This window comes from Pipistrellus kuhlii, unplaced genomic scaffold (genome assembly GCF_014108245.1).
Source record: "Pipistrellus kuhlii isolate mPipKuh1 unplaced genomic scaffold, mPipKuh1.p scaffold_m20_p_1, whole genome shotgun sequence".
Lineage (NCBI taxonomy): Eukaryota > Metazoa > Chordata > Mammalia > Chiroptera > Vespertilionidae > Pipistrellus > Pipistrellus kuhlii.
This window is the reverse complement of record NW_023425404.1, coordinates 41,378,139-41,394,088: the sequence shown is the minus strand read 5'-3', so window position 1 is coordinate 41,394,088 and position 15,950 is coordinate 41,378,139. Positions and strand designations below refer to the sequence as shown.

General features: G+C 41.2%; 1 protein-coding gene and 1 pseudogene across 1 annotated transcript in view; one reads left to right on the top strand and one right to left on the bottom strand.

The window, feature by feature from the left end:
- Positions 1 to 15,950, bottom strand: part of PRTG (protogenin) — a 119,551-nt gene that overhangs the window by 44,095 nt on the left and 59,506 nt on the right. Inside the window, exons 8-10 of the mRNA XM_045582288.1 lie at positions 15,552 to 15,716; positions 10,873 to 11,178; positions 9,870 to 10,058 (exon numbers count right to left, since the gene is read on the bottom strand). Of these exons, the coding sequence (XP_045438244.1) occupies positions 9,870 to 10,058; positions 10,873 to 11,178; positions 15,552 to 15,716 (660 nt within the window). The remainder of the gene's footprint in view (positions 1 to 9,869; positions 10,059 to 10,872; positions 11,179 to 15,551; positions 15,717 to 15,950) is intronic.
- Positions 1,282 to 9,131, top strand: LOC118731373 (annotated as a pseudogene).

The following is a 15,950-nucleotide window of genomic DNA, read 5'->3' as shown; positions in this document are numbered from 1 at the left end:
TGGATTAGGGGCCTACTCTGATCACCTCATTTAACGTTTGTCACCTCAAAGATTCTCTATCTATAGTCACATTAGGGTTAGGGCATGTAACCTTTCATTCAACATATGAATTTAGGGGGCATGCACATTCACTCATAAAATCCACAAAGCCTAAAATATTCAATAACAGAGTATTATTATAGAAAAAGTTTACTTACTCCTGCTCTAGATGAATGCTTCCCAACCTTAATTTGGCCATGCCCAACCTAAGCATCTCTAAAATCCCAATGCCCCCCGTGACATATATCCTTATTATTAAAAAAGTGAACTCCTATTCACATGGAGGAAGCCTAAAAGGCCATTTCCTTGGTCTAAACAAGCTTCCAAAGAACATGGCATCCATGAAAGAGAAAAATAAAAGAACAAAAGAACAGTTAAAGTACTAAGAAAAAATCACTAAGAAATCGTTAATAATAATAATAATATGAAGTGATATGGAAAAATAACAAAAAGTTTCAAAACATATAGTAAGAACTGAAATGCATAAGTATGTCACTATATATATATATATATATATATATATATATATATATATATTTACATACTGTATATGAGGCCCATAGAACCATAAGAAATGCAAAAAGTTCACTGTTAATAACTTATTCTCAAATTGCCCCCCTTAAAAATCTAAGTGCCCCCCTGTGTGGCATGTGCTCCACATTGGGAACCACTACTCCAGACCTTGATACTCAAAGTGGACATAAGTGCAAAAACATCAGGACTCACTCTGACCTACTGGATTAAAATCTGCATTTTAACAAGATTCCTGGGTAATTCATTTACATATTAAAGCTCAAAAAGCATTGGTTTCCAAATCTAGTGACCATGGTAGATAATGTGGGGGGGGAATTTTTTTAAAAATACGTATTTCTATGCTCTACCCTGAGAGGAGAACAATTTAAAAGAGAACAGAAAAAACAGCTAGCCTTGTTGAGGACGTAAGAAGAGTGCAATTAGACATGGACTGTGCTAGCCTTTACATTCATAATTTCTTTTAATCTTCCTAACACTGAGAACAGCTATTATTATTATTATTATTATTATCCCTATCTAAATGATTAGGCAAAAAAACAGGATTTAATCTGTTAACAAGTTGTGCAGCTTGAAGTCAAACCTAGGCAGCAGATATAAAAATTATTTAACTGATATATACATATACATATATCTCTATTTATCTATCTATCTATCTATCAATCAATCAATCATTCAAGAGCCAGGGTCAGTCAAGTCCTAAACGACTAGATGGATGACAAACAGCAGGCTCCATTGAATAGGGGATGGCTAACTGGAAAACCTGAGCCCTCAGGCACTGTTGAATCTGTGGCAGCAGCAACTGGTGAGGTGACTGGGCTGGTGGAAGGCAGACCGGTTGGTCCCTCTTCTGGGCCCTCTGGGGACTGGCTCCCTGGGTAGTCCTGCAGGGTCAATCTCCAGGCCAGGAACCCAATGGACCAGCGCTGCTGGCACGATCCTGACAGGGCTGCTGGCCGCCTGAAACTCAACCTCAGGCACTGCAGCCACTTCCCCTCCCTGGACACTCCACAAGGAAGAGGATATCGCCAGCAGCACCAGGGGCAATCAAGGTCACTGCTCTCCCTGTGCTTCCTCCAGGTCACCCGCCCAGCTCCAGATGAAGCGTGAGCACTGCGCACGGGAGATGTGAGCAGATAGCACACAGGCAATGAATTTCGTAAGATTTTGGACCAATCGTTTCCTTCATTGGCCTGTTGGTTTGTTCCTCTCTAAGTATTTCCTCAACAACCTCACAAAAGGAGCAGATACTAATAGGAATAGTCCATTAAGGCTAATGAAAGCCGTTAAAATTAATTTTGTTTGGAGATTTATTGGGAAATTTGGGACCCCCATTGAGACTATTGCTGCACGCTGGGCAATCACCCAGGGGAGCCTCTGAAAGGACTGCTGTTGGGGGCTGTGACATAGTGGCAGCCCCCCAGCCCCGGCCCCCTCCAGGCTGTGAGAGGAGAGTAAGAGGGCCTGGCACTGGCTCTAAGGGGCTCAGCGCTGTCACTGCTCAGCTCATCATCGCAGCTGCACCTCCAACCCCTTCAGGTTGTGAGAGGAGAGTAAGAGGGTGTGAACCGTGAAGGCCAAACTGGGAGATGTTTTCACAAGAAGGTGGACCCAGCTGCCCTTTTTATGATGTGGTTTGTGAACCATTACATGTCCCCCCTTAAAGTATATCTTCAGGGCATGCCCAGTGCCAGGGGGCCCGCAGGGAGCGGAGTCCTTAGATGTGAGCATTCTGTGTGTTTCGGGGTCTCCTGAGGGTGTACGTCCCCTGGAGGGTGAACCCCCAGGGTCAGGGAGGCCTCGGACCATTGTTTGAACTTACAGCTCTCACAATGTATGAAGGCAGGAAAGCTGGCCGTGACATCTGCATCCGGTCCCCAGTGTTACAGGGGGCACGCAAAGCTAAATGGGTGGGATTGCGATGGTGCCCCAGCTGACTGATTTTACATATTTTGGATCTTTATAATCGGTGCTAAATCCCATGCTCACTACTCATTCTTGCTGTGAAATTTAACAGCACAAGTTATTTGGCAAAATAGAAGCTAAAGATACAATATCAGTGTCATAAATGCTAAACTAACGTCATCTAAATAATCTCTCCCTTTCACTCTATTATATAAAGGCTGAACAATTAACAACAGTTCCTGACAGTCATCTTATGAAAAAAAATCCTTTTGAAATTAGAAACTCTAACTTCAAAATTTGAAGCCAATTTCTGAATTAGACAAAGAAAAAGAGGAACAAATTATTTCAGTCAATCTATTACAAGGGAATACAAATGTGCTATTAATTTTGCTCAATTTATAGTGTGATAAAAACAAACATTTAAAATTGTAATTAAAATTTGGCTAAACATTGAATGGGTCAAAGAAAAAAAACTAAGTGAAAATAATAACTACAAAGATACAAAATCTTGAAGAAAAACCCCAAACTACAATTTAAAACATTAAACCACAAACCAAATGTGTTCTTCCAACTTTCCCAAAAGTAAACCACTTCTAACTAAAATCAAACTGTGTATTTTTAAATCATTAAACAAGAATAGAGGATCCAAGATGGCTGCGCCCAGGTGAACACCTAGCCGCAGCCGCACACAACAATTTCAATAAAATACAACTAAAATATAAAATGGACATTGCCCAGAACTACAGGAAGGTTGACTGACTGGAAATTCTACAGCGAGAAGCAAGGAGAAAACCAGAGGGAGGCGCGGAGGAGCTGGAAAAGCCCAAGGTACGGAGACGCGGCGCGCGGAGAGGACGGAGCCAGAGAGGAGGGAGGCCGAGTGCCTGGTGGGCGTTCCCGAGCGGAAAGGAGAGAAAAGCTCCGACTGTGCTGGGCCCCCAACTGCTCTGAACCCGGTTCTGGGCCAGACCCCGGGGGACTCAGGCTCAGCCATAGGGAGCCGGGCTGTAAGGCGGAACCCGGGGGAGAGGCGAAAGGAGGTCCCGGAGGCGCGCACACGGTGCGCAGAGAAGGGACGATCGGCTGGGCCGCGAGATTGCGGGAAGGAGACGGGCTCCAGACTGCTCTGAACGCCACCTCCAACTCCACTTCCAACTGAACTGAACCCCAATACCGGGCTCATTAGGGGAGAGCATAGACTGTTTGGCAGCAGGCGAAAATTGAGGGCACCTTTCTCTCAGAGGCGCTGGCAGCAGCGAGCACTGAAGGACCCGCATAGGGCGGGGCTGACAGAAGCCAAAGCTGCCGGCTCCACCCTGAAACCCCGTCCCATCTGTAACTGCGAAATGCGACAACAAAATAGATCACAAACGAAAGAAATGGAGGACAAAAAGCGTCTGGATATAGAGTTCAAATCTACGCTTATAAGTTTTTTCAAGAATTTCTTAGAAAAGATGGATAAGGGCTACGAGGATATGAAAAGAGATCAACTAGAATTAATAAGGAGTCAACAAGAAATGATAAGGGATCAACAAAAAATAAAGAATACATTGTCTGAAATAAAAAATATTTTACTGAGTCCTAAAAACAGAAGGGAAGATCGCAAGAACCAAGTCAAAGATTTGGAACATAAAGAGCCAGAAGACACTCCTCCACAGAAGCTAGAAGGCAAGAGAATCCAGAAAATTGAAGATAATGTAAGAAACCTCTGGGACAACTTCAAGCGAACCAACATCAGAATTATGGGGGTCCCAGAAGATGAGAGAGAGCAAGATATGGAAAACATACTGAAAGAAATAGTGACAGAAAACTTCCCCTACCTGGTGAAAGAATTAGACTTACAAGTCCAGGAAGCGCACAGAACTCCAAACAAAAGGAATCCAAAGAGGACCACACCGAGACACATCATTATTAAAATTCCAAGAGCAAAAGACAAAGAGAGAATATTAAAAGAAGCAAGAGCAAAGAAGGTAGTAACCTACAAAGGAGCACCTATACGATTGTCAGCTGACTTCTCAACAGAAACCATGCAGGCCAGAAGGGAATGGCAAGAAATATTCAAGGTGATGAATAGCAAGAACCTACAGCCAAAAATAATCTACCCAGCAAAGCTATCACTCAGAATCGAAGGCCAGATAAAGAGCTTCACTAATAAAAAAAAGCTAAAGGAGTTCATCACCACCAAACCAGAATTATATGAATTGCTGAAGGGGGTTCTTTCAGAAGAGAAAGTAAACAAAGATAAAAATTATGAACAACAAATACATAACTATCAACAAGTGAATCTAAAAACCAAGGAAATTAAAAAAATCTGATGAACAATATTAACTGTTGAATATAATAGAATCAGAGGTATGGAAGGGGAGTGAACTGACGATTCTTGGGGTAAAGGGGAGAGGGGGGCGTGGGAAGAGACTGAACATAAACTGTGCACCTATGGATGAGGACAATGGGGAGAGGGGAAAGGGCAGAGGGTGGGATGGGAACCTGGTGGAGGAGAGCAATGGTGGGTGGGGGGAAAGGAACATTTGTAATAATATGAACAATAAAAACTTATTAAAAAAAAAATCATTAAACAAGAATAAACTAGCGATATCAAAATACTTCCATTGTTCTGCCAATATTTATATTATATTAATAAAGACACAAGGATCTTTTTAGCTACTTTAAAAAACCAAACATTTTATATCTCAGGGAACAACGATTTAAGCGTTTGGAGTAAAATGTTCTAAAATAACTTACATTAATAAGTGCAATTAAATTTTGTTAATAAAAATAAAAAATGCTGGTTCAACACATTGAAAAATATAAATTTATTCATCTTTCTTTCAGAAACAAAGAACTATATATATTAACAAGAAAAATGTGTTCCAATAACATACAGTTTTACTGAAAACTTAATTATCAGAAGTGGAAACAAAAGAATGTGTATTAGGGCATCAGAAAGGGCTAGGATTAGTAGGAAAATGAAATTTTGAGACATCAGTTTGTTACTCAAATTGACACTGAATCAGCAAACAGAAGCATTTAAATTTCATTTCCAAGCCCACTTAGTAAATCTAGTTCCAGTTAGAGCAGCTTTAATGTACAAAAGCTCAGTAAAAGCAAGTATTCACCATGCGAGATACAGATAGGGTTCCCTTAACCTACTGCCCTCTAGACACATCACTCTCTGTTAAACAGGCAGCTACCACCAGATGCTCTCACTGACACTGGTCACAGATGGTCAGCTGTCCAGTTAACAGAACACACTGCCCTCCCAATAGCCAAAAGTAAGAAGAAAAAGAGTGAGGGCTTGCTTAGTGAGTTCAATCTACTCGAGTGCCATAAGAATAGCTAACCCCCAATTGTGACTTTCTAGAAAAGCAATACTAGGCCCTAGGGCTCTCATGATTAAAAAGGCATCCAAAAGCAGACTAGTGAACAGCTGTCCGATGCTTGAATCCACACAACTGCATCCCTGCTAGTCAGCCAGGCCAGCCATAGCTTTGGCAACTCCTGGGGTGCAAAACTTCACCTCCAACAAGAAAGAGTCCCAGGTTCAATTCCAGGCAAGGGCATGTACCTTTGTTGTGGGCACATCCCCAGTAGGGAGTGTGCAGGAGGCAGGTGATCGATGTTTCTCTCTCATCGATGTTTCTAACTCTCTCTTCCTCTCTCTCTTCCTCTCTATAAAAAAAAATCAATAAAATAGAAAAAAAGAAAAAAAAAGAAAGAAAGCCCTGGGATCAAGTCTTCTGTTATCCTGCACTGCAATGAGTCCAACCACTCAGTCTAATTCCACAGTCAGGAAATATGGAGTTTTTTTTATTTTATTTTTTGTTAATCCTCACCCAAGGTCATTTTTCCCATTGATTTTTATAGAAAGTGAAGGGTGGGGGTAGGGGCTGGGGTGGAAACATCACTATGAAAGAGACACATGGATTGGTTGCCTCCCACACATGCCCCCCAACTGGGACCAAGGATCAAACCTGCAATTCAGTTACGAAGAACTTGGCCAGAATTAGGCTGATGCTCTAACCACCAGCCAGGATAATATGGAGCTATTTTAATACACAGGATACACTGGCTGTAACAAAATAATTTCCTACTTTATGCATTATAAAGAGATTTCAAATTGAATCACCCCAAATAGTATACACAAAGGATATTACAACATAAACAGTATATGTGATTTCATTTTACAACACGGGAGAAAATAAAGATTTACAGTATTGAAAGCTTTATTTAGAAACTAGTGGCCCGATGCACAAAATTCGTGCAAGGGGGTTGGCCCTTGCAGCCCTGGCTTTGTCTGGAAGGTTGTTTGGCCATCCAGTCTAATTAGCATATTACATTTTTATTATTATAACTTAATCAAGATTCCAACAAAGATGATCCTCACCTCTCTTCTTCCACCCAAAGCCCCCGTCCTGAGGGAGGACAACCAGAGTGAGATGCCTGGACCATGGTCTGTTCAAGCTGACAACCCAGCTGGCTTCAATTGCAAAGTATCACACAGATGTTAACTGTCCAAGATTCAAGGCTGACAAGAAGCAATTGGCTGGCTTCTTGGTTTAACTGTTAGATTTTGAATATAGAAATAATGATAAAAAATATAAGGACTCAGTACTTGATAATACAAAAAATGCTGATAATGCAGCTAAAAATGTAGAGCCATTGATCAATCTGGATGGAAAGAGTCCTGATTTTAAAATTAAAAAAAAAAAAGATTAAACATTTTTTTTTAAAGAACCCTGATTTTAAAGCTGGTGTAATAGCCGAGACTGGTTTGGCTCAATGGATAGAGCGTCGGCTTGGGGACTGAGGGGTCCCCGGGTTTGATTCTGGTCAAGGGCATGTACCTTGGTTGCGGGCATATCCCCAGTAGGGGGTGTGCAAGAGGCAGCTGATCGATGACTTTCATCGATGTTTCTAACTCTCTATCTCTCTCCCTTCCTCTCTGTATAAAATCAATAAAATATATATTTAAAAATAAATAAATAAATGAATAAATAAATAAATAAATAAATAAATAAATAAAGCTGGTTTAATGGCTTCGGCTAGCTTTCTTTGGATTCAGCGTCAGGATTACCTAGCAATGCTTAAGGCAATTCACATTTTGGTCCAGGAGCGCCTGACACAGGATGCAGTTGCTAAAGCAAATGAAACAAAAGAGGGACTGCCTGTTGCTTTAGACAAGCACATTCTTGGTTTTGACACAGGAGATGCAGTTCTTAATAAAGCTGCTCAGATTCTGTGACTGCTGTGTACAGAAGAGCTCAGAGAGCCCAGACAAAAATTAATGAAGCCACAGCAGCTGCTCAGGCAATTGTGGGTTCAAGGACAGACCATAGACTGGGGGCGGTTGAAGATGAACATTTTAGGATTTCAGCCTCTCACCTACTTAGTACAGTTGGGAATCATATACACCCTGGTGTATGTTTTGAAATCAAATGTCCATTTTCAAGGGAAGAATTCCAGAAAAGCGACTATGTTCTAGAGTCACAGAGTGGGAACATCTGGCCCACAGGGCATAAAGGCCTGAGAAACCATTTGGTCTGGCCCTGCCAAGGCATTAGGAGTGAATTAATTAAATGTATGACCAAATATACTAGGCTAATTTTTTAAGTTGACAATTTTGTATGGCTTGGGAATGATGTTGTAAATATCCAAATGGTGCTTGACAGAAAAAAAGGTTCCCCAGCCCCACTCTAGAGATTTATCATCATTACTTTTTCTTTGAAGTTCAGGAGGTGGTGGGGTGAGGGAGAGAAGAGTGATGGCTCTTCTTCTTTATATTTACACACACACACACACACACACACACACACGTAGAAAATTTTTAAATTTTAAATAATTGTTTTTAATTGCCAAAGTCTTAACTGCTTTTTAATCTTTCCACAATAAGCAGAGAATTATTTTGTATATTTTCTAATTATTCATTGAATTATTCATTTAAATATTCAAGGAGAATGCTCTATGAAACTAGTTTTTGTATCTTCAACGTATTTATATTTCCTTAGCAGTGAGTTTGACATATGATTTTCTATCAACAATTGTCCCAAATCCTGTTCCTTACTTGATACTGAGGACAATCTTTTTGAAAAGTGAGATGCCTACAGAAAGGGAGGACACACTGAGAAGCCATGGCTAGAAAGTCCTACTGCTGACACTGGTGAAAGGTTAGGCAACATCAGTTCGGTATCCATGGTTTCAGGAAGGTCACCCTGGAGCATATGCAATTTCTCGTCGTTTATAAAAGCTATGTGACAGAGATCAATAGTAAAATTTACTTAGCCAAGAGCAGATTAAATTAAACTCCAACACAATACGATTATAAGCAAAATGCCATCTGGGAAGCTGTAGCAAAGAGCTAGAAGATGGGGTTCTGTGCCTCTGCATCTGCAAACAGACCCCTCCTGCTGCTTCCCACTGCACAGGGGAGCATGTCTAACGCTGCTCTCTCAGTCTGGGCTACTGGGAGGCCAAGGCGGAAACGGGGCAGCCCACGTGGGACCGCGGTGCCTCTTCCTTCCTGCACCCGAAGGGCAGTCTGTGACAGGGACAGCCGGCGTGCACTGTAAAGCCCAGTGTGTGCAGAAGGCGCTGTCCTCACTCCGTAGGAATTTGCCTAGTAATCATAACTAGGGTTGCCCCTTTGTTCTTAAGGGTGAACAACACACTCATGCGCAACAAACAGCTAAGTGTGCATCTGATACCTCCAGTAGAGATCAGTTTAGACCTCGTATTTATTGTAGACAAACATTTCCCCCCCCCCTTTCTACTAGACATGTTATACACATCATGACATTACTGCCCTCAGCAAAGATAGATGAACAGATAAGAACTCCGCTGAACGCATTCGCAAAGTTAAGTGCTTTTTCTCTCTCGTGTGTCTGGGTTAGAGCTACATACAGTAAACATTCATATATGCATGGGTCATCTATAAGAGCACTGTTTTGTACATAACTTACATGAATTTTATACATGTTAAAGAATACAGCTGCATAGCACTTTTAAGCAATTTCTACTGCACTTAATTGTTGTGTATTTCCTGATCCTTTGGTGATATTCCTATTTTACATTGGTGATCTACATCCACCACACCCCCACAATTTAATTGACCAGGATCCACTCTACCAGAACGAAACCTCAGAAAGAAAAGCAGACGCTCAGGGGTGGGGGCAAGACAGAAGAGATACCACCATTACCTGCCAGCTGGTCAGTTCACCCACAATGCTGAGTCAAAAAGCAGTCACCGTCTTCAGCCGGAGGACACACACAGCGATATAATAAAGTCAGTTCTTTTTTCTTTTTACCGTTAAGCCAGTTCTGCTGGCTTACATCCAGGAACTGTTCTCCCTGCTGGCAGAGAGGACGGAGGAGTGGAAGGCGCAACGCAGGGCACTCACCTAGGCCGCTGAGGGTGTAGAGGAGGTCGCGGGTGTCCAAGAGCAGGGGGCCGTGCTCCTGCTGCCCCTCCTCTTTGTAGAACAGCTTGTAGCCCTGGATGGCAGCCGTGTCCTCAGCATCCTGCTGCCACTTCACGGAAATGGTGGTGCAGTTCAGAGGCTCCAAATGTAACTCTGGAGACTTAGGGGCTAGAAAAGTTCGCCAGAAATGTTATGTATAAAAAAAACCACACAACTCAAGTGAAAACACAGGAAAGTAGAGATTTCAGATCTCAAGCCAATGGTTGCAAAAAAGTTCAAATCAACAATTGTTACTATAATTTTCAAAATTTCACAATGATATTAAAGTTTGAGACTGAGCTAAATATATAAAACACAATCACACAATCTAAAAGACTAAGGCATATAAATAAGAACAAAAGTATCTATATTTGTGTATTTTTTAAAGGACAACAAGTATTTTCTAAATCTGACCATCTAATATTCCTCTGTGATAGACAGAATAGGCATTACTAGATATTAACCAATTAACACCAACGAAACCAGTCATGTTACATTCCACATTAGTAAAAGAAAGTATAAAATTTCCTAGTTTTATGGTTTCTATTAAACTGATATTTTAAAAAAAACATATAGCAATATTAACTATATATGTGTATATGTATGTATGTGTATATATATGTGTGTGTGTATGTGTGTGTATATATATATATAAATATATATATATAACACGTAACTTTAGGTAATTCAGTTTGATTTGGACTTCCTGTTCATGAAAGATTTGCTGAGCAAACTAATATTGAAACCAAAAGTTTTATACATTAATGAGTTCTATGCAAAAAGGGACTACTCAATAAAAAGTTTAATTTTTTAAAATTAAGTCCATGATTTATAAGATTCTATTACTCATAAAACAAAATTAAAAAATATGAACATAAGTTAAAAAAGAAAAAATTAATTCCAAGGCATAGTTATTCTTCCTCAGTCATCTTCAGAGACTTACCTTGCACACTCGTGGCTTTGGGGGTCCTATGTGAAGTCCACACGGATGACTCTCCCAGCCCCACTCTGGTGGCAGCCGTGATCCGCACCAGGTAGACACTGTCGGGTTTCAGGCCTTTCAGAAGGTACTCATGCGTGGTCCCCGGGAGCTCCAGAACCTGGATGGAGCTCTCTGTGCTCAGGCGGAAGGACAGATGATAGAGCACCACTTGGCCCCTCCGGTATTTGGCTGGGATGGGCAGCCAGGAGATGAGAATGTCAGTGGGACTTCGACTTGTCAGACTGATTTCAGGAGGTCTCAGGGGAACTAGTCATATAAGAAGACAGAGTGCTTATAAATATTTAGAATCAAAACTGTTCATCAGCACACCTGTAAAAACTGAATTCTCTTAACAGCAATAATCTATAATAATAAAAGGGTAATAATAATAAAAGGGTGATATGCTAATTAGACCAGACATCTTTCCGGACATCCTTCCTCATTAAGCTGGGGCCAGAAGGAAGCCAGCCCGTGTCCCTGCAGCTGGTCAGAGGAGGGAAGCCCAGGTCCCAGAGGGAAGCCAGTGCAGGCAAGCAGGGGGAAAGAAGGCCTACACTTGAACAAATTTTTGTGCATCAGGCCTCTAGTAACATTATAAAGAAGAGATGCCTTCAGCCCTAACACAGGTTTTCAGAGTACAAATCAGAAAAAAAAAAAAAAAAAAAAAAAGGAAAAATAGTGAGAAAGGACCAAGCATAGCAAACCTAAAAAAAGCAAGGTTGTCAATGTTATTGTTTGGGATGAATGTGAGATTACTTAGTACTCATACTCAATATGAGAATGCTTCTCAATCCCACCAAAATGCCTTCGGAACAAGGAAGAGAGACGTATACAAGAGTGAGAAAGCTTAGGACATCAGAGTTATATATAACTTGGAAAATAATATTTTGACATCTAAGAATGGTATCTTAAAAATTAGTGTCAATTTTATGTTCCCAATATATATGACTAGAGGCTCGGAGCAAGAAAATTCATGCACTGGAGGAGGGGTCCCTCAGCCAGCCTGCCCCCTCTCACAGTCCAGGAGCCCTCAGGGGTGGGAGGCAACCCAGCAATTAGGGGAAGGCGACGCCCCATCACACCTCTGCTGCTGCCGCTGCCGACAGCGCAAGCCTAGACTGGACCTTGGTTACCTGAGCCTCAGGCCGGCTCTGGGCGGCTGGGGGACTGAGGGGACTGAGGAACTCCTGAGGCAGGCGTGCGGGGAGGGCCCAGCCTTGCTGTGGGCCTGCTGCCCTGGCGGGGTTAAGGGGACTGGGCGCTGCCATCTTTGAGGGCGCAGCAGCAATTAGCATATTCCCTCCTTATTGGATGTGGGTGCTGCCATCTTTGTGATGGTGCGAGGGTCTATTAGCATATTCCCTCTTTATTAGATACGATGTTTAAGAGGAAATCAACATATTTTTCCTCTGAAAATTTTAATACAACTGGCACTCCAGGAAAATGAGTGAAATATAGTGGGAGGCAGTCTAGTATTGAGTTAAGATAGGTTCTAGAGTTAGCCTGTATGTTTGAATCCTCATTCTACCACTTACTACTCTGTGTGATATTGGCCAATGAAGTTCTCTGTGTTTCTCCAAATTGTACCGTCTTTCCAATCTCAGTTAATAGCAAATATGTGTCTCACTCAAGCCAAAAGCCTCTGTGTCATCCTTGACTCCTCCAAACACATCCACATTCAATCCTGCTACCTTCTCGGTCCCCATCACCATCACCTTTAGCCTGTATTGTTGCAATAGCCTCCTAACAGATTTCCCTGCTTTGTCCCTTGTCCCTCCTACCTGTTCTCAACACATTAGCTATTAAAACGCAAGTTAGGTGCTGTCACTCTTCTGCTCAAAATAGCTCCCATTTTACTCAAAGCCAAAGTCGTCTTTGTACCATATCTGCTTACGTGGTCAACTCCCATTAATTCTCTGCGTCATCTCCCACCGCTTTCCACTGGTTACTGCCCCTCCAGCCACACTTGCGTTTCAGGCCCTTAGCAATTTCCATTTCCTCTGCCTAGAATGCTGTCATCTGCCTAGCTAGCTTCTCTCATGTTCAGTTCCTTCAGACCTTCATTCAACTGTCACCTCCTCAGTGAGCCCCTTCTTCCGCGACTGTCTAAAGTCTCAAACCCTCTCAACATTTCAGACTTCCTTTCCTTGTTGCTTTTTTCTTCCTCCTCAACACTTAGCACTATCTAACATGACTATTGGTCATGGTTATTGTTCTTCTACCCCCTCTCCCACTAGGAAGTAAGCTTCTTAAGTTCAAGGACAGTTTTCTCCTTTTTGTTCGCTACTAAATGTTACATAACACATCACAGGTACTCAATAAACATTTGCAGGATAAATGATGAACTCATAGGTAGAAAAGGGAAAATCAATTTACTAAGCATACCTTTATGTGTATGAACAAAAAAATTTTTTCACAAAAACTCACTGAAAAAAAGTAACTACCATTTCCACTCTACAGCTGAGGAAACTGTGATACAAAGAGGTCAAATCACTTGCCCAAGGTCACAAGCTTGTGAGTGAAGGAACAGAGCCCACATTCTGATCCCCTACACTCTGCAATCTCACAGAACAAGAGTTCTTCCGTCATAGACTTATGCAGGGATTAAACCGGACAGTGAAGAAAGGTTTACAGAATAGGCAGGGGCGAGCACGTGTTAGCTGTATTGTCGGTGCACTGCTGTACACTCCAGGAGATGCACACATTTCCGTTCGAGAAGTATGAACTTAGAAAATGGGGAGAGACTCTTGTAGAAATCTGAAAAGCAGTCCACAACACAAAATCAAACATTAAAAGTTGCAAAGTAAGGAAAAGTTTAAAGAAGAAAAACTTTGAGATCATAACTTAATTGGAATTGGCAAGCTTTCATAAGTTGCTTGCTATTTTCTTTTCTTTTTTTTAATCCTAATTTTCTTTTCTTTTTTTTAATCCTCACCCAAGGATATTTTTCCACTGATTTTTTTTTTTTTAAAGAGAGAGTGAAAGAGAGGAATATGAGGGAAATATCCATGTGAGAGAAACACATTGATTGTTGCCTCCTGCACATGCCCTGACCAGGACACAGGCCGAAACCGTGATAAGTGCCCTTGATCAAAATCGAGCCTGGGACCCTTCAGTTTGCAGGTCGATGCCCTATGCACTAAGCCAAACCAGGTGGGGCATGTTTAGACTAATTTTCTTCAAGGATACCTCATACACCAGCCTCCCAAAAAAACCCAAAAGCAAAACAAAAAAACACCAGCCGGTATTTCATTTTAGACATGCATGTTAAGAGGTTGTTAAATGTAAGGAGATAACTGGAGAGGTCATATGTACTGTGCCTCATCCAAAATGAAACAAACTGAATTCAGTATTCAGATCGGTGGTAACTTTTTCATTTAGTCAATCTCTGAATTTATAAGCATCTAAATATGTGGCATTATAAAGATATAAGTAAAAGATCTGGGACCAAATGAACAATAACAACAAAAAGATTTGGGAATCATTTCTATAAAAATGTTTTTGAAAACTAAGGATGGATCATTTATGCAGGATGAGAAAACATATATAAAGGGAGAACAGTATAATTAAGTATATTTCAAATAATTTCCTTTTCACACTGCAAGGTATAAACATGGGCCTTCTAGAGGAGAAAGAGACTTAGTTCTCCCCTACTGTTTTAATAAAAGGAACTTCCCCCCATTGTAATCTTATCCAATAAAGAGGTAATATGCAAATTGACCATCACTCCAACACACAAGATGGCCACCCCAAGATGGGCAGCAGGGGACGGCAGTGGGGGGGGGGGGGAACAGGCCTGTAAGGGAGGGCAGTTGGGGGCTATCAGGCCGGCAGGGGAGCAGTTAGGCATCCATCAGGCTGGCGGGGGAGATGTTGGGGCAATCAGGCAAGCAGGCAGGCAGGCGAACGTTGGGAGCCAGCAGTCCTGGATTGTGAGAGGGATGTCTGACCGCCCATTTAGGCCCAATCCCACCAAGCAGTCAGACATCCCTTGAGGGGTCTCAGATTGGAGAGGGTGCAGGCTGGGCTGAGGGACAACCCCCCACCTAATGCATGAATTTCATGCACCGGCCTCTAGTAATATATGAAGGCCTGCCACAACTCCGTTTCCAACCCATTGTCAGTTGACAAACTGAACAAGTACTACTTTCCTCCTTAAGTAGAATAACCGTATTGTATCTAAAAATAAACTCTCTGATTTTATAAATTTTCTAACTGACGGGTATTAAATTTCATAAACTCCCAGTTTCAGAAGTCTATATACTCAGTATGTAATCGCCCTTACATTTATTCATGCCTAGAGAATATACTCAGTGAAAAATAAATAAAATTTAAAAAATAAAAACTGCTTTATATCTACAATTTAAACTAAGCAACTTGAAGAAATACAATGAAAAAACTAGAATTTTATTATTAAAGTTATATTATGAATTATAAATGAAAGTTTTCTTAACGCTTATCGTATTACTGCCCAATAGTGAAAGTCAGATATGAAATAGCAAATTAGCATGATGATCACCACATCTGTTTTTCTTAAACAAGAAGAAGATATTTTCCCTATTTTAAAGCATATTTATTTTTTAAATTGGTTAAACATACTAATGTTCATACTTAAATGGCCTAGGATCACATTCTCTTACCGTCTTCTAACGTATTCTGTGTCACGTGGTCAGACATCTGGCTGGCTCCCATTGGCATATATGCCACAATGTAGAATGTATAATTGCTGGCAGGCTCCAAGTCATCAATAATGTAATGAGTTGTGTCATTTCCGATGACTACTTGATACTCTTCATTATTTAAACCTACATGAAAGAATCCGTGTTTAAAAATTAAGAATATTCAAAATAAAATTAGCAAGACCATTTCCCCGCACTGTGAGACACTGGGCCTTGAGTCTAATCTCTCTCCGTTACCGTTTGTTACTCTTTTTTAAAAAACGTGAAAAGGAAGGTCTTTATTTTCTAAAAGAAATTTCTTTTGTCTTGCTACAAATGACTAGCTTGCATTTTTCCTGAATAAATCGAACTGGAAAAAGT